Here is a 24,029-nt window from a genome sequence, read left to right as displayed (position 1 = left end):
GGTGTTGTGGAATAATCTTTTTATACAATGTAAAGATGTGTCTTTGCCAAAGTGCCTTTTGATTGGTTTAATAGAGAGCCGAATGGCCAATAGCTAGGCATGAAGAGGTTAGGCAGAGAGAGAGGAAGAGGAGACCTAGGTGCTTGAGAGACACCAGAGGCCATGGAGAGGAAAACAGGAGGAGCAAGATGGAAGAGAGGTAAAAAGCCAGGAGGCAAAATGTAGATGAATATAAGTGGGTTAATTTAAGTTATGAGAGCTAGAGGGACAAGCCCAAGCTATAGGCTAAGCTTCTATAATTAGGAATAGGTGTCCATATCATTTTTTTGTGAGCTGGCGGCCAAAAGGAAATCCTGGAATGTTCACCGCAATGAAGTCTCACTTGGTCAGTAAACACGCTGATCAGTTAGTTCCAGGAAAGGAAAAGTGTCTCAGGGTAGTTCGTTAGCTGTAGCCTGTGGCTTCCACACCCCACCTCAAGCTTCATGGAGGTGCTGAACTGTGCCAATCAAAGCCCAGAGACTGAGCAACCGGGCAGGAGTGGGGTGATAAACTGAACCCTTAAAATCAGCTGGTGACGAAAGCATTCGAGCGAAGGCAGAGAGGCATAAAGAATGTAGCTGGGGCAGAAGGTGTGTGGGGACTAGAAATTACTTAGTACCTACGAGGCCATAACTTGAACTCCCAGCACCACACACAAAGCAGAACAATCCTCTTAGTAAAATCTTTTATTTGGTTTATGTTTAAAGTGTAAAAAATTATAAGCTGCATGGAAGGAGGGGAAGACAAGTCAAAGAGCAACATCCATTTCAAATAAATCAAAAAGTCAAATTCCTAAAACACCACCGTCTTGTAATTATCCCCATCGTATCTCAGTTGCGAAAGATTTGGAAAGACTTGGGCTGAAGAGGTGTGTTCTGAGGTCAGCTGCTTCAGCGAGAGCTCCCCCCTGTGAGGAAAGCACAGAATTTCTGAATTTCTCAGTCGATGTTTTTGGTTTTAACCAACATGAATTTGCAGAAGCATCTTAGACCCACTGAGAAGTTAGACCCACACAGACAGGACCATGTTCCCACATCCTGTGCCCCCTTTCCCTGTGGGCTACCACCAGGTGTTACCATGGGAGGTTTATCGTAGCTGAGAGCCAACACTGGCACATGATTAACCAGCGTGTACTTGATCAGATTCCTCACAGCTTTACCAAGCTGGCTTTTCTGTTCCAGGATCCTGTCCAAGCACTGAAGTGTACGGGGTTGTTAGAATCCATAGGTTCCTCTCACTAATAGTGCATAATAGTGTATCAGAGTCATTTTGTCTGTTTTTTCATTTTTTCAACTATTTTATGTGTATTTTTGCCTGCATTCCTGTCTGTGCACGTGTATGTGTGTGTGAGACCAGAAGACCACATTCCCTGGAACTGGAGTTACAGACAGTGTGAGCCATCATGTGGGTGCTGGGAATCGAACCTGGGACCTTTCTCTCTAACCCTGTGGATTTGTTTTGTTTGGAGACTGAGTCTTGTGCAGCCCAGGCTGGCCTCAGAGATTGGAATTTTGTAGGTTCGGAGGCTAATTACTTTATCTTGGGCTAGTGTTAGCTTTTGGAACAGCTCGTCCTTGCCCCGTTCTGTATCTGAACTAACGCCTTGTGATATGAAAACATACAAACAAACAAAACTTCTAAGAAGCTACTAGCTTAGCAGAACACCATTCGACAAATCCAAGAGCTAAGAACATCATCCGATAGCATCTTGAGCACTTAAAATAGCTCCATCATCTCCTCGTATTCCCCTGTCTGGTGAACCTACCAATGTAGCTTAAAGTTGCCTTGATTTATGACTCTCTTTGTCCTGTAAAACCATAAAAGCACCATAAAACTGCTTCCATGTTGGAACGTGGTATCTGAAGTAACGAATCTGTGTTCCTGAGCAGTGGTTACTCACAATGGCTCCAAAATAAACTATCTCTTATTCCCTTTAGGACGAAAACTGGTTTTTACATGGACAATGTGTTTATTTAACTTCTTACTTCTGGCCTTCATCCTGTCCACTGTATTATATACTATTATTGTTTTTCTCAAAAGCAACTCTGCTCACTTAAAATCTCTGATCCTTCCCTCCATGCTTGCCAGTCATTAGCCCACTACCTGCCCACGGCAATGCCAGTCATTAGCCCACTACCCGCCCACAGCACACTGGAGCACAAATTCACTTTTAAAAAAGGAATCTGATGTTTCATTGTTTTCCTGCATACACAATATGCTCTAGTCAAATTGACCCTAGTCCCATAAAGGTGGGTGATTTTTTTCCCTAAAAAAAAGTTTTGCCTTCATAGTTTGATGTTTGATTGAAGTTCTTGATTAGAAGCTGCATTATATTTTATCCGTAGTAGTCCCATGTCTACCATACTATACTTCCCGAGGCTGGCCTGTGACATAGAGCAGTCCTTCCCTCCCAGTCCATCCCACTTGGCTCTGCCCAGGGGAAGCCCAAGAGGGCATCAACTGAGGTCAGAGGTTTTTAGCTTAGCCCGGTGCTCAGGATTGCCTTGGGATGTTTGTTCCCTTTACTGAGAGGATTCTGTGGCTCTTCAGGGAGCCTTGGTCCCTGAGGGGTTCTGGGAACCATCCCACTTTCTCCTGGGACTTAGAGGAAGGAACAGCTGAGGCGCTGTTGTTGAACAAGTAACTGCCCTGTGTCACCTGTCTCCACCCACATCTCCGTCACCAGCCTGTTACAGTCAGCTCTACTACTTCTGGTGAGCTACTGATGTCTCTAGACCCCAAGCCCACTTCTTTCAAGAAACGTCCTTTACTCTTCTCACGGTGCCCCTTCCTGCAGCGCTCTGTCTAAAGGCATTCATTTAACACCACGCTCTACTCAGGGGCTGTAAGGATGGGGAACTAGTGAGACGGGGTTTCTTCTCCTGGAACTCACAGCCCTCTGCTTCCCTTACGCTTGGGATTAAAGGTGTGTGCTACCAGCTCCTGCCCATAGCTGGTTTTTCATGCATTACTAGATATTCAACACATTATTTGCTAAGCAAATGGATAGTTTTTTGTGCATTTTTCAAGAATTGTTTGGGGGATGCTGAAGAGAGAGCTCAGCAGTTAATAGTATTTGTTCTTGCAGAGAACCTGGATTGGGTTCCCAACACCGTGTGGTGCTTATAGCCACCTGTAACTAGTGTTCCAGACCATCTACCTTTCTCTTCTAACCTCTGTGGGTGATACACACACACACACACACACACAGACACACACAGACAAAACATTCTCAAACATAAAATAGATAAAACTTAAAAAAAATCAGGTGGAGGGCAGGGACTTGAGAGATGGCTTCAGGGTTGAAAGCACTTGCTGCTCTTCCAGAGGGCAGAGTTGTCCCCAGTAGTACCCACATCAGGTGACTCACAGGTGCCTTTAACTCCAGCTTCAGCTACTTCAAGAAGATGATGAGCATCGAAGAGGCTCCTTATGGAGTTTGATAGCTGTTTGGGCAAGAAACTGCTCTTGTCTGAACTGTTGCATAAACTGAACACAAAGAACCCACAGAGAGAGGGACTGCTGAACTTGTCTAAAGGTGAGATGATTCTTTGGGGTTCCTGACTCATGAAAGAGTCTGTGAGACATTCTGCAGAACACAGCAGATAGTGACTGAACTGCCTTTGAAATTTCCTGCTTCATGGAAAAGTCTGCTGGACACTATGGGCCTGTAGACCGAAGATGGATGCCCCAACAGTACAAAAGAACTTTGGGTGACTGTCCAGGTAGCAAGATGTCTCTGTGATTTCTCGAGTTTTGGAAGTAGCTTACTTCTTGTTCACCTAGGTAATATTATATCCTTCTGGAGTCTTTGATGGAGTTGAAGAATAAATAGATATAGTTTTCCTTATTTATGATACAAGATAAAGTAGATATAAATATTGTAACTGTAATTCTTGCTTGATAACTGTTTTGTTATATGTAATTTAGTATGTTAAAGTGAAAGCCTTCTTTTTTGTTTAAACAGAAAAAGGGGAAATGATGTGGGTCTTCTGTTTGAGTTGATTTCATTGGTTAATAAAGAAACTGCCTGGCTCATTTGATTGGCCAGCCCTTAGGTGGGCGGAGTAGACAGAACAGAATGCTGGGAAGGGAAGTTAATAAATCGCCATGCCTCTGCTCTCTGAGACAGATGCCATGAAGCCAGCCACCAGGTCAGACGTGCTGAATCTTTCCCAGTAAGACATCACTCGTGGTGTTACACAGATTATTAGATATGGGTTAGTCAAGATGTGAGTAAGAGGCTGAAACTAATGGGCCAGGTAGTGTTTAAATGAATACAGTTTGTGTGTTGTTATTTTGGGGCATAATCTAGCCAGGCGGCCAAGAGCCGGGCGGTGGGAAGCGGCCCACTGCTCATCACTATACTCTGGCACAGCTGAGGACCTTATCTGTTAAACCTCCTCTTCTCAGCAAATGAATTTTTATACCACAGATAACATAATGTTGCAGACTGTCATTTTTTCAACATTGTATAAATTGTATTTATACATTTAAAATTGTATTTATACATTTAAAATTGTATAAATTTTTAAATTCTCACCTTACAACTGTTTACCTGTTTCACCACATTGTCTGTTTTGTTTGCTTGCTTGTTTGTTTTTGAGACAGGGTTTCTCTGTAGCTTTGGAGCCTGTCCTGAAACTAGCTCTTACAGACCAGGCTGGCCTTGAACTAACAGAGATCTGCTGCCTCTGCCTCCCGAGTACTGGGATTAAAGGCATGCACCACCACCTCCTGGCTTCACCACATTATCTTAGTATGAAATATATAATTTTGCTTTTTTAAATTTGTTTGTCTTTTCAGTTTTTAAAAACACCTACTTCCACCCCTCGCTCTGTGTGTGTGTGTGTGTGTGTGTGTGTGTGTGTACACATGCAGGTATGTTCACCTATGCAAGAGGTCAGACTGACATTGAAGTATCTTTCCTCCATCACTTCTCCACTTTTGTTTTTTAGACAGGGTCTTACTAACCTGAAAGTTGCTCTTTCACCTAGGCTTGCTAGCCAGTGAGTCCCAGGGATTCTCTGTTTCTGCCCTCTGTGCTGTGTCCAGCTTTCACACATGCTCTCTCTCTGTCTGTCTCTGTCTCTGTCTCTCTCTCTCTCTCTCACTACACACACACACACACACACACACACACACACACACACACACACACACAATGGGAGACTTACAGAACTGCTGTTTTGAGTTGTTATTCCCAACAATGAATAATTTGCCCAGCCCCGAGTTCTGTTTCTCAGGTCCCACACTGACTCACCACCGTCCAGCTCTCAGAAAGCATTCATGGCTCTCCTCCGGTTAATGTCTCTCTTGATTTGGCACACAGAGCAAACAGGACAGAAAAGAGTGACCAAGTAGTCATCACAAATGGATCCCTGTGAAAGACATGAAGATACATGAGTGTGCGGCCGGCCTGCTGGGGATATATTTAGAGAACCGAAAGTCCTGACTCTTTGGATTCAGTTTACTTCATTTCTTTTTATGTTTATTTTGTGTGTGTGAATATGCGTTTGTATGTGTGTGCATGCATGTACGTGTGTGCATATGTATATGTGTGCGTGCGTGTGCGTATGTGTGTGCATGTGTATGTACATGTGTGTGCATGTATATATGCATGTGTGTGCGTGTACATGTGTGTGCACACATGTGTGCTCACAGAGGTCAGAGGGAAACCCTCACTTCTCTCTACCCACCATGTGGGTCCTGGTCTTCCAGTGTGATTGGAAGTGCCTTTATCCACGGACCCATCTCACTGGCCCCGGATTTGGTCTCGAGGGCTACTTCTAGGAAAACGTTAGCTGACTTTTCCATGCGACACTTGCCCTCCTGTTCCAGTACTTTATCATTCTGAGAATATAAGATTTAATCCAACTACCAAGTCCAAGAGTGCAATAAGGAGACTCAGGAAGTCAGCTCTCACAGCCAGGAAGCTCCTGGCTCAGTACTGTTACAGCAGGGTGAAAACACGGACATGTGATGCCCTGGACATTTGGGGAAGAGAATTAGGGAAGTGGCAGACAATTTGGGGTCAAAGCACTCCCAAGTACTACATAATAAAAAAGTAAAAGTTTGGCAGGAAATGTAACCACATTCACTATAAGACATTGACAGTGATGTTGAACGAAGAAGTGTTGGGGTCATCATATAAAACCTGGACATGGAATTAGCCAAAGGTACAGAGAACCATGTAGGAGAGAGTGGGGTGGGAACCCAGAAGGGACAGAGGACTAAAGCCCAGGCCTCTGTGAAGTCCATAGGTAAAGCCCACATTGAGAAGCAAATAATCAAAGGAAAAGCAAAAAAAAAAAAAAAAAAAAAAAAAGTGTTTCTGTAGAGGGCCAAGTAGGTGAAGAAAATTAGGGAAGGGTTTTTTTTTTCTTGACAGTCTATAAAATGAGATCATTTAGAGATGTGAGCTTCAGAGTTTAAATCCATTAAAAAGGAAAGCCACGCTAGAAAACAGGGGCTGGTGGCCTTTAGAAAGACCAGAAATCCTGAGCAATTTAAGTACAGACGGTGGAGGAGAAAGTCAAACAAAGTCAAACAAAACAGGCAACCTGAAGCAGCAGCCATGGGGGAAGGAGTGGGGACTCTACACTAGATAAACCCCAAGCTCAGCAGCCAGGGGCAGGGGAGGAGGAAGGAAGAGGCAGTGCAGGGGAGGAGGAGGGAAGAAGCAGTGCAGGGGAGGAGGGGAGCAGGCAGTGCAGAGGAGGAGGGGAGCAGGCAGTGCAGGGGAAGAGGAGGAAAGAGGCAGTGCAGGGGAGGAGGGGAGCAGGCAGTGAAGGTAGGAGGGGAGCAGGCAGTGCAGGGGAGGAGGAGGGAACAGGCAGTGCAGGGGAGGAGGGGAGAAGGCAGCACATTTCTCCAGGATGATCAAAGCCAAGGCCCCTCACGTGGGTCTCAGGGTTCCAGGAGAGGCAGGGTTGAAAACAGTGGGTAGTGTCCCAGACAGTAGATTGTGAGCTCACAGGGTACAAACACTCTGAGAGATACTGCCTAATATTCCTCCAAGACTATCAGTTCACAAACCTGCATTTACACAAATGTATATGTGTGAGTTTCCGGACAGAAACATGCCTACAGAGGATGCATACAAGCTATTACTAACTTCCAAGCAGTTATTAATTTTCACTTTTTACTCCATGTATTTCTATTTAAATTTGTTAGATATTTTAACATTGCTTTGTAATAAAAGAAGACTAACTAAATTTCTCAATTAAAAAAATAATTTTAATGAAATAAACTAGAAAATGTTCCTAGAAAATGTTACACATGTGTTTGTTCCCTGTGATGGTTAAGTTTGTGTGTTACCTAGTCTAGCATAGACATTTGGCTCAACATTATTCTAGATGTTTTTTGAAGATATATTTGAGACAAAATTAACATTTAAATCTTCAGACTTGGAATAGAGCAGATCACTTCATATAATGCAGATGGCCTCTCTTCCAGTCAGCTGCAGACCTGTTTGTAATAGGACCTGAGGCTAACTGATCAGGCTGGGGCCAGCATGGCCAGGGAGCCACAGGGTCCATCTGTCTCCACTTCCTAGTGCTGGGACTGAACTCAGGCTCGCGGGGCACGCACTCTACTGACTGAGCTCTTTTCGGCTGTATCCTTTTGCCGGTTCCTCCTTCTTCCCTTCCTTCCAACAGGGTCACAGTGCATTGCTTAGGCTTGTGCCAAACTCCCAGTCTTTCTACTTCAGCCTCCCAAGTCCTAAGATTACAGGTGTGTGTGCTACCATGCTCAGGTGTGTGTGCTACATGCTCAGTTGTGCATGCTACCATGTGTGTGTGTGTGTGTGTGTGTGTGTGTGTGTGTGTGCTACCGTGCTCAGCTAGTTGAAGACCTTGGAGGAGGAGGAGAAGAAGAAAGAGTAGGAGATGGACTGCTTTTGAATAGGAAGAATCCACTCATAAACTGCCTGTTGACTTCATCTTCAGCTCATCCACGAATACCTAGCTTGACAGCCTGCACTTCCAGTTTTGGACTTACTGGCTTCCTTCACTGCATGGCTTTAAAACAAATGTCTGTCTGTCTCTCTCTCTTGCTCTGACTTTCTTTTTCCTTTCTTTTCTTTTTTTTAGACAGGATTTCTCAGCCGGGTGGTAGTGGCACACACTTTAAATCCCAGCACTTGGAAAGGTGGATCTCTGTGAGTTCGCAGCCAGCCTGGTCTACTTAGTGAGGCTAGGACGGTTACACAGAGAAACCCTGTCTCAAAAAACAATCAATCAATCAATAAATAAATACAGAGATCCTCCTGCATCCTGCGTGCTGGAATTAAGGGGGTGTGCCACCAGTATGTGATTTTTTTCTTTACCTCTGTCTCTGCCACTTTCTCTCTATATATACACAGAGGGAGGCAAATATACATGTGTGTACATTCCTATATGATATATAGAGATATGTGTACACACACATATGCATGCACATCTACTCATCCTATGGACCGCTTCTTTGTTTAACTCTAATTAAAACACTACCCCATTTCATAGAGTGACGCAGGAGTAAGGGAAAGTGTGTCCACACACAGTTTGGACTGGACATCGTCTCTCTCGATACTGGGCACACCTCTGGGTCAAAGACTCTGGCTCTTACAAACTTTGAAGTCTTCATTGCTAAGACATGGCGGACCCTCCCCGACAACACACACAGGCGTTACAAGGTCAGTGGCGAGTTCAGGCCCCTGAAGCTCACTAGGCTCTAGATAATCCTCTATTGTAGTCTACACCTTGCAAATACGAATTGCTTGCGTTCTAGGATGTTCAGAGGGCACACAAAGAGAGGGGCTACTGCTAAGTCAACTGAATTTAAGGTTGTACACGCTACAAAACTTCGGCCAAACAAATTCAGGGCCCTGATACCATCAAACGGCAGCCACTCCTACAACAGCGATGGTAAATTCGGTTGCAGCCTAAATAATAAAAGGTGAGAGACTCACGGGAATGCCATATCGGGTTCGGTAGAGCGTCCTCATTGCCACAGTTGTCCCACACAAACAGCATTCATTCATGTCGGCTGCCACTTGACACCCAAGGTATGTGAAGCAAAATGTCCCGCAGAGGCCTGGAAATATGAAAACGGATACAGGTTACTCTGGTTTGCCCACATCAGCTACGCCAAGAGCGATCACATCATGGGGACCTTCCCCTCTCTGCTGCCCAAGTCCATCTTCGTTGTTTGGGTGGAGCTTTGTTACGTGCGCACCCCCATCATTTCCAGAGCGACTGCTGGGGGGGGGGGGAAGACCTAGCTGTTTCTGCAGGAGTGCCGCTCATGTGCTAACTACTGAAACCCACCCGTGTTCCAGGTCAAACCCTAGGTACTGACGATGCTCCCAGCTGAGATCCAATAGGGACCTAATAGGAAAGGATGTGCAGGGGAGAGCCAGGCTCACTTCAGAGCGCATCCTATGAGGCCCTGAGCAGGAAGTGCCGCCTGAGCTGAATAGTGACGCAGGGTTAGAAACTGTTAAAAAGAACTGAAGGGAATAACGCCTCCTGGAGACAATTTGTCATATTCATTCACTGTGGCCAGTGTCCTGGGATAGGATGGGGATGAAGTTAGGGGGTGACACAGGCTTAAGGCAGTGTATGTGTGTGTGTGTGTTTGTGTGTGTGTGTGTGTGTGTGTGTGTGTGCGTGCGCGCACGCGCACATGTACAGGAGTCATGATGACAAATTAGGTGGTGTTTACGTGCACCGTCAAGGCTAGGAAGAAGCACCAAGTATTTTGTACAGGGAGAATGATTTGGCCAGCTCTGCATTAAGAAAATCTTCATAAACTGGGTGGTGGTGGTGCACACTTTTAATTCCAGTACTTGAAAGGTAGGATCAGAGGTAAGCGGATTTCTGAGTTCAAGTCCAGCCTGATTTACAGCGTGAGTTCCAGGACAACCAGGGCTCCATAGAGAAACCCTGTCTTGAAAAACCAGAAGAAAAAAAAAATCTGCCACAAAGCAATGAAGGCTGCCCCATCCCCTTTAAAAATTACATTTAGTATGTTTGTGTGTGGCGGCATGCGAGCGTAAAGGTCAGAGGATAATTCCCAGGAGTGTGTCCTCTCCTTCCACCACGTGGGTCCTGGGGATGAAGTCTGGCCACAGGCGCTTCTACTGAGTCATCTTGACAGCCCTGCATTAAAACTCAAATAACTGAGCAATAACTTGGGGTTGGAGGATTAAAATTTAATGTTTAGGGAATTTGACTCTCGTAAGTTTTTATTATAACTATGATTTTCAGATATCAAAACAATGTCATGAGACATGTTAGTCAATCAGCTGTGTTACCTAGGAAGTCAAGGAGAGCTGGTGAAGGGCCACGCATGTAATTCCTTCTGTCTGTGCTCACTGTGTAATTATTAGCTTCATTCTGTTCCAAGGTCCGTTCCATTGCAAGTTAAAGCTGGTATATTTATTTCCCTACCATTCTGAGGAACAGGCCTCAAAGCAAACCTTTTGTTCCTGATTTGCTAAGGACAAAGTCTCTGGTTCACTTTGCCACCCCACCTGACTTCCTTCCAAGTTCACAGAGAGAGAGAGAGAGAGAGAGAGAGAGAGAGAGAGAGAGAGAGAGAGAGAGAGAGAGAGAACTTACTGCATGCAGGAAAACTTAACTGTACAGATTAAAATAATTCTCTGAGGCTGTGCGGAAACTGGCTGAGACGTGTCCTGTGATGTAACTTTAATAAAACGGCATCTTAGTGTTGTGTAGCCAAGAAGAGATTTCATGACTATTGCTTTTTTTCTTCTTAATCCAAGCACTCAGGAGGCAGAGGCATTTCTGTGAGTTTAAGGCCAGCCTGGTCTACATATGAGTTCCAGGACAGCCACGGCTACACAGAGAAACCCTGTCTCAAAAAACAAAACAAATGAAAAAAACCAAAACCAAAAAAAGTCAGGTTCAAGTAAAAAATGTTTCATTTATGTGTAATCTGTTTATAATATTAGGCCACGCCTGTTCAGTTTGAGAATCATTTAAAGCTTCCAATGTTACCTTAACTCTAGGATTTATTTTAGGGGTAACATCATTATTTTTGGTGGACAGGAGAAGAGTCAGCTATAATCGGTAGTCTGTCTTTGATGCTGACTGTACCATTCCAGGTTGCCCAGGTGTCTAAATAAGTTAGTAGTTTTCAACACAGTAAGGGAGGAACGGACCCCAAATCGGTTGGAGGGGGCACCTTCCCTGCACTTACAGACTCCGCAGTCACTGAAGCAATCGCACAGGCTGGTCTGCCAGTTGGAATTCTGGGGAGCACGAACAAATCCTGGTTGAGTCACAATTACTGTTTGTGGCTGAGCCATCTTCAGTGCGAGGTCTCAGATGCTCTGGTCTGAAAAAGAAAATGCTGGCATTAGCTGCCTGGAGCTGCCGTGGGGAAGACGGCGCTGTGTTCTGCTCCTGGGCTGAAACTAACCGCTGTGCTCCACCGGCTAGGGAGGGACGTGGTTGGAGAAATCAACTTGTTGGTCTCTAAGAGCATTGCAGTCTCCACCTCTGAGGGCACAGAGGCCCCAGGAGACCAGAGTTCACTGAACTGAAGGCGAGCAGATGCTTCTCATGGGCAAAAGAAACGAAAGAGGGCTGATCTGGAGCTATTTTTAAACAGGTACCTACTGTCCAGGAGCTGGGAAACAAACGACTGGCCTGCGACAGAGATAGGGTCAGGGAACCACGGAAAACCACCTTTTCTTAAGCCAACAGCCTGAGCTTAGTGCATCCTCCCCCTCCTACCCCTTGCTCTGCCTCTTCTCCTGCATCCAAGCTGCTCCATCACTTCAAATTTCCCAGAACCGGTCCCTTTGTCAGGGCTGCTCAGCCCCTGACACCAGGAAGGGACCAGCGAGCCATAATAATCATCCCACCAGTTTTCTATGGTGTTTTGTGGGCGGCGATGCTTCTTTGTTTACCCGAGTCAGGCTCTCATCATGTAGTCCAGGCTAGCTAGCTTCGAGCCTTCCAAATGCTGGAATTCTAGGTGTGTATTACATTCCCAGCTCAGCAAAGCCTAAAAAATTTATTTTGTTAGGTGACTCCTAATTTCTCTTCATTATAAGAGAGTGCTGGGTGCCGGGATGTACCTGAGACTTGGAAGGGCAGGATCTTTGCTAAAGCCCTCATCTCTAAAGCCACAAGAGCTCGGATGAGCCGCTTAACCAGTCAGCTCATTTTCCATTTACTTATCTGTAAACCGAAGCAGCCACCGGCCTGCCCACCTCACGCACACATTGAGAGCACCAAGCATAGTTTTCCGACAAGTTTAATGTTTTTTAAAAAATCGTAAAAATCCAGCGGAGAGTGGCCACAACACAAACAGATTCAGAAAGGACATTGCTTCTGATGGTTTCCACACACACCTTGTTGGCGATACTGCCGTTCATTGAGGTTCCAACCGATCAGGTCTGGTATTAGACCTTGCTTATCCATCTGCTCAGCTCTGACACTGGAAATGGTTATTTCTATTGAGTTGATAAGAAAATAGGGAATGTGTGTGTGGTGGGGGGGGTAAGTAAACTGTGAAATTCAAATCCTCTTTTAGTCTCTCTGTCTGGGAGCCCTGCTCTCACATACATCTGGCTGTACACAGGATTGTCACTGGCCTGTGAAGGTCTCTTAGAAAACAGGAAACCATCTTTGTGAATTCGAGGCCAGCCTGGTCTACAAGAGCTAGTTCCAGGACAGGCACCAAAGCTACAGAGAAATCCTGTCTCAATATAGCAAGGGAAAAAAAAAAAGAAAGAAAAGAAAAAAGGAAACCTGTTTTTTAGTTAGAAAAGTGTGTGTGTGTGTGTGTGTGTGTGTATGTGTTGTACATACAGTGTGTATACAGATGTACGTGCCCTGTGGAGGCCAGAGGATGGGGCCAGGTGTCCTGCTCCACCCCCTCTGCCTCATTCCCTGGAGGCAGGCCAGCCACTGGGCCTGACTCACAAGCCTCAGCATTCCCTCCTGTACTCCCTACCATAATGTGGGGTTACAGGTGTGTAAAGCCACACCTGGCTTTTTACACAGCTTCAGGGGATCATGCACAGACACTCATGTTTGTGCATCAGGCACACTTATCTGCTGAGCCACTTCTCAGCCTCTTTCCTCTTTTCCCACTTTCTTGAGAAGTGTTAGGCTCACAGTAGGTATTTTAATTGTCTTGCTAGACTCACAGTAGGTTTTTAAAAAGATTTATTTCGTGTGTATGAGTGCTCAATCTGCACACCAGAAGGTACATCAGATCCCATTATAGATGGTTGTGAGCCACTGTGTGGTTGCCGGGAGTTGAACTCAGGACCTCTGGAAAAGCAAGCCAGTGCTCTCCAGCCCCGTCACAGTAGGGATTTTAACTGTCTTGCTGAGTTAAGCAGTAACAGTGCTGGGACATTTCTATTTAGGAATTCGGTACATATTTTTCAAAGCACAAAAGGGCTGGGCATGGTGGCAAACACCGTTATTCCCAGCACTTGGGAGACAGAGGCAGGGGGATCTCTGTGAGTTCAAGGCTAGCCTTGTCTACAGAGTGTGTTCCACGATGGCAGGGCTACATAAAGTGATCACCTCCTAAATAGAAAGAATGCTTATCAAAATGGGGGCTTCGGTCTGTCTCCTAGCATCGGCTAGTAGCTTGTGTCCTCTTATGTCTCCAGTCACCTTTGCTTCTCCAGATTCCATCACCTGCAACATCTGCTTCTCCAGATTCCATCACCTGCAACATCTGCTTCTCCAGATTCCATCACCTGTAACATCTGCTTCTCTAGATTCCATCACCTGCAACATCTGCTAGTTTGGTGTTTCCCTTGGATGGAAAAAGAAAGCAGCAAACGAATCCAAGCCTCAAATGATGGGTGTGTTCACATATTTCTTCACATGACCGGGAGGGTTAAAGGATGCTTTAAATATGCCTAAATCTTGGCACACACCAGTACAGTTAATCATAAAAAAACCAGGCCTCCTGGCCTCCTGAATCCTAGCAAACAGCATGCAAACAGTGTCTGGTTATCACAGAGGAAGGTAGACTTGGTTTAATTTTAAAAAGAGGCAGGCTAGGCATGGTGATGCACACCTTTAACCCCAGCATTCCTTCTATGCAGGCTCATGCGAGGGCTACATTGTGAGACCCTATCTGTGAGATCCAGGATTACATTGTGAGTTCCTATCTATAAGAAACGGATAGAACTCAGAGGGGGGGGTGGGAGAGGGACAGAGAGAGGCTTACAATGACCTCTTAAATATCTGCATCCGTTGACCATTTCATGATCAGTAAACAACTCTAAACGTTTCTCTTCCCATCCCTGAGTGTATTATGCAAATAAGGTGTGTTTTTTAAAAAAAGATTTAGCAAAATGAGTATGAGTAGAATGGGCACAAAATTTGACACTGAGAATGTTTAAAAAAAAACAAGAGAGATTCAGAAGTCCCAAGGTTAGGAAATAATGAAAAGACCAAATAACTTACAAAAGAAATGAAGAGGAAAAAAAGTTTAAATATATGAAAAGATGCTTGAATTGTCCCAACAAATGCCATCTGTTAGGCAAAATTGAAAACCTGGGGGTCTTGGGAGTTGTTTGGCATTGGCAGAGTCTCAGGATTGATCTTTAGCACTAAACCTTGGTCAGAGCAATCAGGGTGGGGAGGGAGCAGCTGTCTGCTGTCTGCTGGAGGGCAAGCGCCTCAGTGAGAATAGCTCCTTGCTCAGGAGGCACTCTGAAAAGTAATAAGGCTGTAACTGGGTTAACTTGGGAAATGCAAATGGTAAGGTCCCTATGAGGCTTATGAACACCATGGTGGAGGGCCCAAAGATGAGCAAAACTTCAACCCAGGCAGCCATGCCTCCAATAGTCCCAGCACCTGCAGAGCTGAAGCAGGAACGTCATTAGGACCTAGTTCTAGACCAACCTGAGCAGTGCAGCAAGATCTTGTCTAAAAAACAAAACCAAAAAAGTAAAAATCATCAGGACGTGTGCCAGGACTCAATCCATGAGGCAGGTTTATGAGCACATAGACACATAGATAAATAGGATAGAGGTATATAAAGAAAATGTCCTGATTATATTAGGTAGATATGATAGAGGTATATAAAGAAGCGTGCTGATTACATCCACAGAGAGGATACACCTACTGCCCAAACCTTGATTACTAAATGTCATTGTTTAATAAAAGAGCAGGGTTCGTTAGTGGGAGCCTCTAAGGCAGGGAAAGGGAAGGCCTAAGATGAACCTGAGGAGTGTGACATCAGCAAGAAAAGAGGCCTCAAGGTAGATCTAATCAACAGGACCACTGCTGAATGGGGGATGGGGAGACTTCTGAGGCAACTTGAGGGCCAGATTTAGAAGAGTTTGAGCAAAAAGTAATGTTATGGTTAGATTATAACTCATAAAATAAATTATCTGCAGCTCTCGCTATGTATTATCTGTATTATATCTATATAATGATAGTTTAGATAAATAAACAGAATTTTAAATGGAGAGGAAGAATGGTACTTTCTTCCTTCTGGTTAGAGTGTAAAAGGAAGAACAGAAATATAAGACCGGCACTTGGCATACACCATGATACATACTAACTGCTGTAGGCAAGACCGATGGGTGGAGTCTGTGATATTATGAAGGTACTTTTCATTTTTTCCTAGGGTTCCTGGTTTATTATTCCTTCTCCTAAGCAAGCCATAGAAACTGGAATTTCATTTCCCCAGAGTCAAAGAAACGAATCTTTCCCATCTTTCTGTCTTGGAGTTGGCCATATAGACAGTTTCCTATCTCCTTCGTCAGACGGCCAATCACTCATGCCCACTGGATGATCTGGCCTGTGAGGAAGAACATTGAAGAATGGGCCAGATGGGGCGTGATGCTTCCCCACCTAGTCTGAGGCATTAGTGGCCTTGCAGCGACATCCCACAAATGCCCAAAGGACAGAGTTAAAGATGCCTGGAAATGTAGTTCAATAGGTAGAGTTCTTGCTTAGCATGCAAGAAGTCCTGGGTTCCATCCCCAGCACTGTATAAAACTAGGCATGGGGGCTGGAGAGATGGCTCAGTGGTTAAGAGCATTGCCTGCTCTTCCAAAGGTCCTGAGTTCAATTCCCAGCAACCACATGGTGGCTCACAACCATCTGTAATGAGGTCTGGTGCCCTCTTCTGGCCTACAGACATACACACAGACAGAATATTGTATACATAACAAATAAATAAACAAATATTAAAAAAAAACTAGGCATGGTACACATTCCAGTCATCCCAGGACTCAGGGGACAGAGGCAGGAGTTCAGAGCCGTCAGCTCTGTAGTGTGTAGTGAGTTCGAGGACACCTGGACTACAGGAGACCCTGCTTCATCACAACAGAGAAGTCTAGTGTAGTCTGGAGTGGTAGGTAGTACACACATGTATCCAGTTTGAGGCAGGAGGATTGTGACTTTGAAGCCAGGCAGCGCTATCTAGGGAGACAATGCAAATCCAAAGCAAACGCAACTAAGCAGCAAGAAAAACAGCAATTCCATGAAACTCTAAAGGTTAAATAAGTAGATCTCCTTGCTCAAGGGAGAAGGCACACAGTAAGAAAGTGTGGCCTGTCAGGAAGAGTTACTGGAAAGCCTTCTTAGAGTGCAGGCCGCAAATGAGTGGTTTGGAAGAGGAACCAGGAAGTAGAGATGCTAGCAGAAGGTGAAGAACTGTTTCCTGAGGCACATGCTCATTTGTGGACCTCCCTGCAGCAGCTTTCCTGACAGGAAGGTTGAGGGAACGTCTTCCTCTTGCTTTCAGTTCATTTACAAACTCACTAATTGTAGCGGACACACAGTGGGACTATGTATACTGGCTCCTCACTACTGTTCTGTTGATGACAGTTCTGACTGAAGCCATCTGACAGGTTCAAGCTGGTGAGAGGCTACATTTTATTATCTTGTCCTGGGACTTTTTTTTTTGCCTTTGTGGTACCTTCTCTAAAAGCATTTTCTTCTGTTTCCTTCCTTCCATTCTTTTCTTTCTTTCTTCTGCGATTTCTTTAGTTCATGTTTGTATGCGTCCATCTCTTTCTTGTGTGTGTGTGAGAGAGAGGAGAGACACAGAGAGAGAGAGAGTGAGAGACAGAAAGAGAGAGGAGAGAGAGAGAGAGAGAGAGAGAGAGAGAGAGAGAGAGAGAGAGAGAGTTTAATTAGGGTTACTCACAGGAGCATGGGCAACTAGCCAGTGACCACTCCAGTGAAGAAAAATGTTTGTCTCCCAGCAACTGGAACAATGCCTCTTGTACCCTCATGACTGACCATAAAGCTAGCTATTCCCGGAAAGGGGCTAACACTGCATCATAAGACAGGCTAATCTAAACTTTGTTTGTATTTGTGGAACCCAGAAGGTCTGATGACCATGAATAGCAGCAGATGGTTGGCCAGAAAAGCAGTCCATCTGAAATTTATGACTGCCATGGGCCACACCTGGTGTCTTGCCCGAGAAATCTCTACATAAACCTTGCCTCAGTAGCCTGGATGCAATACAGCTTTTTCTTTTTTCTTTTGAAGTAGGGTCTCATATAGCTTATGGTCCCTTCAAATTGTTTGTAGCCAAGGATAATCTTGGACTCTGGACCTCTTGCCCCACCCAATTCTGTGTGAATCCGGGGCCTCCTGCATGCAAGGACTATAGCAATTGAACACCAAGACCTGCCCCCTCTTTTCTGGACTGGAGTGTCCATCTTCCAGTTTTTTTTGAAATATCTTTACAAGATGCAACAGCTGTTCCCAAATTTATTTTTTTATTATTTTTTTTTTTTGTTTTTTCGAGACAGGGTTTCTCTGCAGCTTTAGAGCCTGTCCTGGAGCTAGCTCTTGTAGACCAGGCTGGTCTCGAACTCACAGAGATCCGCCTGCCTCTGCCTCCCGAGTGCTGGGATTAAAGGCGTGCGCCACCACCGCCCAGCCCAAATTTATTTTTTTCATCAGTTCCAGGAAAAGAAAGTAAAGACATGGCAATAATTAATTTCGTTGCTGACCCTTTCCACAGGTAACGTGGGCAGGTGTTCCGTGAGCCGTGTTTACAGACGAAGACTTGGAAAACATAGCAGGCACCTGGTCCCTGTGTGTGTGGGGGGGGGTTCCCTGGCTCTAGCTAGGATGTTCTCGACTTCCCCATCGACTGGGGCTGTGCTTGGCACCCTCATAGAGGGCGCGTTTCACCCACTGATGAGTGGGCAGACCCTAAGCTCCACAGAAATGGGTGAAGTCAAGTTTCCCTGACTGTCCAGACCTCTCCACAGAAGCCCCCAGAGCTTCTCTCCATCCCAAAGTCGAACACTGTGACACCAGAAATCATATTCTGAGCGATTAGCAAAGCATTTTAGAAAATAGAAAAGCATGTGTATTCAAATTTACTTTGCATTGCCTTTGAATATTCAAATGCCAGAAAGAATATGAAAGAGTAGCTGATAAGACTGGTGGTCACCTCAGGTGAGCCGCTGATAATGGTTTTTCTCTTTTCTCTTTATAATTGATTATTTTTGCGATAGTGCTGGAAAGATTGTTAGGACCAGGCGACACAGAGCTGTGGTGGAGTACTTGCTTAGCGTGTGAGCGGCCCGGCTGGAGCCCAACCATAGGAACAGCAACAACAAAAAGTTAGAATTAGCGTTCATGTCTTTTATAAAAACGGGCAGCTAACATCTTTAAGGGTAGTAAGCCTCATCTACAGCTGTAGGTTGTTTTTGTTTATGTGTTTGTTTCTGAGACAGGGTTTCTCTGTAGCTTTGGAGCCTTTCCTGGAACTCTCTCTGTAGATCAGGCTGGCCTTTAACTCACAGAGATCCGCCTGCCTCTGCCTCCCGAGTGCGCCACCACCGCCCGGCTATAGCGGTAGCTCTCCTGGGCTCAAGCCCATGCGCAGCACATCGCTGGCATTTCCTCCCAGAGGAAAGTGATAATCCGTGAACTCACTTCTTTTCCAAGGAGCCTGCGCTGTGACTCAAATAGAACAATGGGCATCTGGAGGGTTCTGTAATTACCCTCCTCTTGGCAACCCTCACTCGGCCCATTGCGGGTGTTTGTGGATTTACACTGGGTTAGGTAGACTTTTTGAGACCCGAGCACCGGCAAAGGGCTTCTAAAGTGCACGCAACCTGCCCCTAAGGCAAAGCATTGTACATGAGCATCTATCTGCTAATTGCCAGATCATTGGTAAATATATTTTCTTTTCTCTACTAGTGGCCTAAACAGTCTTCAATCAGTCTAAGATGTGTGTTACTAGCCAAGGTGGTGGTGCCTGTAATCCTAGCACCCAGAAGGTGGAGGCAGGAGGAAAAAATTGTAACAACAACCATAACAAAACCTATATCATGTGCCTTACACATATGGAAATTATTTTCAGTCTCTTTGGTATTCTAATTTTTCTTATTTCTAATACAGACAAAATCAAATTACAAATAAAATAATAAATCAAAATGTTGCATGCTTCTTTCATGAATTTCTTTTTCTTTTTCTCTCTTGAACCGAGGGCTTCCTGTGTGTTAGGCAGATGTTCTATCATGGCACTCCATGCCCAGCTAACTTCCTCTTTTGGAGGTGGGAAACTGTGGGGTGCGGAACTGAAGCCAAGCAAGGGTGAGGGGTGGGTGGGGTGGGACTATCTGTTTTGCAACCAAGATACCCTCCTGACCGTGAAGGTTGCCGACAGCTGTGGTGGAGGAAGCTGCCCAGTATTGTCTAGAAGATCAGCCCTAGAGGGAACTAGCCATCCGGGATAGCCATTTGCCACACATATCCCCCCGCCACACACACCGGTCTTATTCTGAGGTGTCTTTTTAGAAGAAACGCCTCCTCCATAGTTAAAGAGCCGAGAGGCAGAGCCAGAGTGAAGCTCAGAGAAGAGCTCCTTGACCATGCATACCCTCATTGCTCTTACCCTGCCCGTGATCCTTAATATGCTGCGCACTGAAACCCTCCAACAGAAGAACTAGCCACAAAGCACCGAGAGAAGTCGGCCAATAGATTCGCTCAGGGCGCTCTTACGCTTGTGAGCCTGTCACAATTCTGCATCCCTTGGAAGTTACAACAAAGTGTAAATCCAAAGCAGACTGTCCCAGAGACCCGACTTTTTTCCCTTGTTGGTTTCAACCATCAAGATATGGCAGCCTTTAACCTTAGTCAACTCAAATGAAAGGTCACCAGGAAGTGAAGAAAAAAATTATCTGCCCGGCATCTGCCTTGTGTTAGTTACATCATCCTAATTCTATCTGTTTCTGAGTGTTCTGTGACCTTATGTTTATGCCTGTTCTTTAGTCTTCAGAGTTTATGATACATGAAGGCTGTGTTCCAAACCATGTTTGTCCACCCATCCTCAATAAGCCAACTAGGAGTCAAATAAATAGTGGAAAACAAACAAACAAAAACAACAACAACAAAAAGGCAGAAGAATCCAGCAGCACCCCTACAAGTCTGACCCCCGTCCACAAATCAGTCCTCTGGATCCTGACTGAAGTTTGAAAGGAAGGCTGTTGGGCATGGAAGCACATGTGGGCGGCAGCGGCATCCTGGGGGGTGGCCCTACTGAATCCCTTTCCAAGGGACGCTTCCCTCTGGCTAAAAGCCTTTTCCTTCTCCAGGCATGAGATTCCTGGTGGGGGGTGGGGGGAGTCCGTCGTGGAGGTGTTTTAACTGACTGATAGGAAGGAAGTCTGAGAGACACGAGTGTCTCTTTAGAATATCTTCGTTTGTGCCAGACCTGTCTCAAAGCACTCGGAAGGCAAGTGGGCCATGCAGATTCCTGGCTAGGATCTGGGAGTCTGTAATTAGCGTCTTTGTGGCTGCGGCCCCTGTGTCACAGGGCATGTGGCTGCTTTGATGACAATTATAAAGAGGGTGTTTCTTTCCCCAGGCGGACACAGCCCCTGCCGCCCCCCCTCCCCCGGTCTGAAGCGCACGTGCAGAATCAGCTCACGTGCAGAATCAGCTCACCGGACCCTTGACTGGGGTGGAGATCCTCACCGCTGGCTGTGTCTTGTGCACCTGGTGCCCTCTGACTTTTGGTTTGTCCACTTCCCTCTATTACTCATAGTCACCGCCCCCCCAACACTTACAAGGCGTGTATTGATCACCTGCCTGTGTGAAAGTCTGTGTGAAAGCCTGCAATTCCCTGTCTATCGGGACAACCCCGCTCGGAGCTCTGCTCTGCGGTCCACGGCTCTGAATGCACAACAGGGACAGAGTGATAAAGCTCCGGGGAAAAAAGAACAGAAAAAATGGAGATGAGGAGGTTGAAACGGGAATCTGCGGGGCCAAGCTCTGAAAAGTAGGTGACCAACACTTCCTTCAGAAGTCTCTTTGTAAGGAGTGGTCGCTGCCAGGAAATCTTATGATGTTTGGCTCACATGCAACATCTTAAATTTATCTATTAGTCTTGGATTCATTCTTGCACCTATATTTCTGCCTCAGAGCACCCCACTCTTTAGAAGGACAGTACACTGGCTTAATAAAATTATGCTATATAGCACTGATTATATTAATAAATCTTGCTAATATTGATTAACCCAGGTTCTAAACACAGACTTAGATTTTCTTCTTCTATTGTATATTGGTATTACAATTTTTTTTCTGTTTTGACTGAAACAATCCTGTCACACAATGACCTCTCCTCTCATGAGTTATCAAATGTGAGACGTGAAAGGTAGCTTTTCTCGTTTTGCACATCAGCGAGTACCTGACTTAAACGTCCATAGTAGTTAGATTTTTGTGTTCACGAGAATGCCTAAGGATTCTCAAACTTCATCAGCTAAACCTACAAACATCCCATCTCCTTCTGCCAGGTAGTTTAAACGGATAAACATCTTTCATTCACAAAGAAACTAAACCAGCTCGGGTGAATAAAGAGAGGAAGGATCAAGTCTCAAGTCAGTAAATAAAGCACATAAAATGTATTCCCTCTGGACACAGAGCTCCCAGAGGTTTCCAGTTGCGTTGTTTCCAAGCAGGATGCTTAGCAAAGTTGCTGAGTTTTGCTAAATTCACTAAATTTAAAGCAAGTAGGTAAGAAAAGAAAAATCTAATCTTTCATCAGAATCTCAAGCTATGGTAGGAATAAAAGAAAGCAATGAAATCACTTGTAAAGGAAACTTCCCCATCTCTAAATATGTTCACAATACCAGAGTACTCACGATCTAGAGGGCTGAGAGCAGGAAGTGTCTTGCGGGCTGGAGTAGAATCTTTACTAGAAGTGAGCTCTGGGGGGCGAGGTGATCAGTTTTCAGGAGCAGCCTGTAGTCCAAAGAGCAGAGTCCTGTGTCCTGATTGGCTGTGGTAATCCAGGCAAAGTGGCCCAAAGCTATCTCTTACCAAATAGGGCCTGTTCCTGTCCTTACAATGGACTAACTACAACGTACACCTTTATGGAGGAGGAACAGATGTGAATCATTCAGCAGTTGACCGGTATTACCTGCTGACAAAACTTTACTGATTTTCATACCTTAATTTCCTCTTCTAATAGAATAAATAAGGAAGCATTAGGCGACCTGGAATTACAGACCTGATCCCACTGCCCTTGACTTTGTTTGTTTCTTAAGACTACTGTATGTGGTCCTGACTGCCTTGGCACTCAGACACTGTAGGATGGTCTGGAACCCAGAGATCTGTCTGCCTCCATCTCTTGAGCACTGGGATTAAAGATGTGCTCCACCATGCCGGGCTTCTGATCTGACATTTCTTTGTCTTTTTCTTCCGTCTTCTTCCCTCCCCCCTCTTCCTCCCTGAAGTGCTGGGCGCTGAACCCACAGCCACCGCATGCTAGGTGAGGGCTCTCCTGATCACCCACACACTTAGCCCTCTGCGGCTTTGTTTCCCATAACAGGTTAAACACTTACTATATGTTATTTTTTTATTTTAGAATGTGTTGTTGTTGTTGTTGTTACTATTCCCCACCTTCCTCTCTGTGGTGTGTAACTCCCCACATACGCAGGCACCACAGCCCACACGTGGAGGTCAGAAGACAGCTTTCAGAAGTCTGTTCTCTCCTTCTGTCTGTTGAAAAAGCCTTGTCTCTTGGTCCAAATGTTCTGCATAGCTGTGAGCTTTCAAGCAATTCCCCTGTCTCTTATCTCTTGGAGGAATTCTGGGATTACAACTATCAGCCACTGTTCAGGTGTGTGTGCATGCGTGTGTATTCCAAGAATCAAAATAAGATTGTTAGGGTATTTTTTTCCCCTTTAACTTTTAAAAAACATTTTAAATTTATTTGTGTGTGTGTGTGTGTGTGTGTGTGTGCCTGGTGCCCACAGAGGTCAAAAGAGGTTGTTGGACCCCCTGGAACTGAAATTACAGATGGCTATGAACCACTAGGTGGGTGCTGGGAATTAAACCTAGGTCCTCTGACAGAGCATCCAGTGCTAGTAACTGCTGGACCATCTCTCTAGCTCAGTCGTTAGGTTTAACTGCAAATGCCTTTAACTGCTTGCTTATCTCGCTGGACCTGCAGGCATGGTTCTAATGCCTTGGGTGGCATATTGTGAGAGCCAGAGCTACACTTTATGTTTTAATTACTGTACCTGAGAGATTCACGAGATTAAAACGCCTCTAGCCTGTAAGCCCCGTGCCAGAGGACAGACACTTCCTGAAATGCTGGAGGCTGTTGTTTATGGGAGATAATAAGCCACAGGATTTTCACTATTCTCAACAAGCCTGTTAGATTTATTATATCTCATCTTCACAGGTGGGCTTGATTACATGTAGGTTGGACATATGGGCGGGAAATACGTCAAGAAGGACAGTTGCCCCTGATTGGATGTAGATGGGAGGTACAAAGGCGGAAGTATGCCGGTGTGTATGCATGCCCCATTAGACCTGGTGGGAGATACCATGGCTTTGTGGGGTTGCCTTATTATTATTATTAGATATAGAGCGTCTAACCATCCAACCTCCAGTGCTCACTTGCTTTCCAATGCAAGGTTCAGAAGTTGGGTTGTTGGAGAGTGATTGGCTCCTGAGGCTGTGACTTAATCAATGGATTAACTCATTGATGGATTTTCA

At 45.2% G+C, this 24,029-nt stretch overlaps 1 protein-coding gene across 3 annotated transcripts; it reads right to left on the bottom strand.

Moving 5' to 3' along the window:
• Nucleotides 1-713: 713 nt before the first annotated feature.
• Nucleotides 714-22,679, bottom strand: Plac8 (placenta associated 8). Of its 3 annotated transcripts, XM_038349778.1 has the most exons (7): nt 22,609-22,679; nt 22,166-22,265; nt 12,413-12,514; nt 11,251-11,388; nt 8,996-9,120; nt 5,306-5,423; nt 714-949 (listed from the first exon to the last, which is right to left on the bottom strand). In XM_038349778.1, the coding sequence occupies exons 4-6, from the start codon at nt 11,357-11,359 to the stop codon at nt 5,319-5,321; spliced, it is 339 nt and encodes a 112-aa protein (XP_038205706.1). In that variant the 5' UTR covers nt 11,360-11,388; nt 12,413-12,514; nt 22,166-22,265; nt 22,609-22,679; the 3' UTR covers nt 714-949; nt 5,306-5,318. The 3 variants fall into 3 exon arrangements, with proteins under 3 accessions (XP_038205706.1, XP_038205697.1, XP_038205689.1); XM_038349769.1 differs by lacking the exon at nt 12,413-12,514 and having other exon boundaries at nt 22,609-22,671; XM_038349761.1 differs by lacking the exons at nt 12,413-12,514; nt 22,609-22,679 and having other exon boundaries at nt 22,166-22,471.
• Nucleotides 22,680-24,029: the final 1,350 nt, after the last annotated feature.

Source organism: Arvicola amphibius, chromosome 1 (assembly GCF_903992535.2).
Source record: "Arvicola amphibius chromosome 1, mArvAmp1.2, whole genome shotgun sequence".
In the NCBI taxonomy this organism is placed as follows: Eukaryota; Metazoa; Chordata; class Mammalia; order Rodentia; family Cricetidae; genus Arvicola; species Arvicola amphibius.
This window is presented reverse-complemented; position numbering and strand designations above follow the sequence as displayed.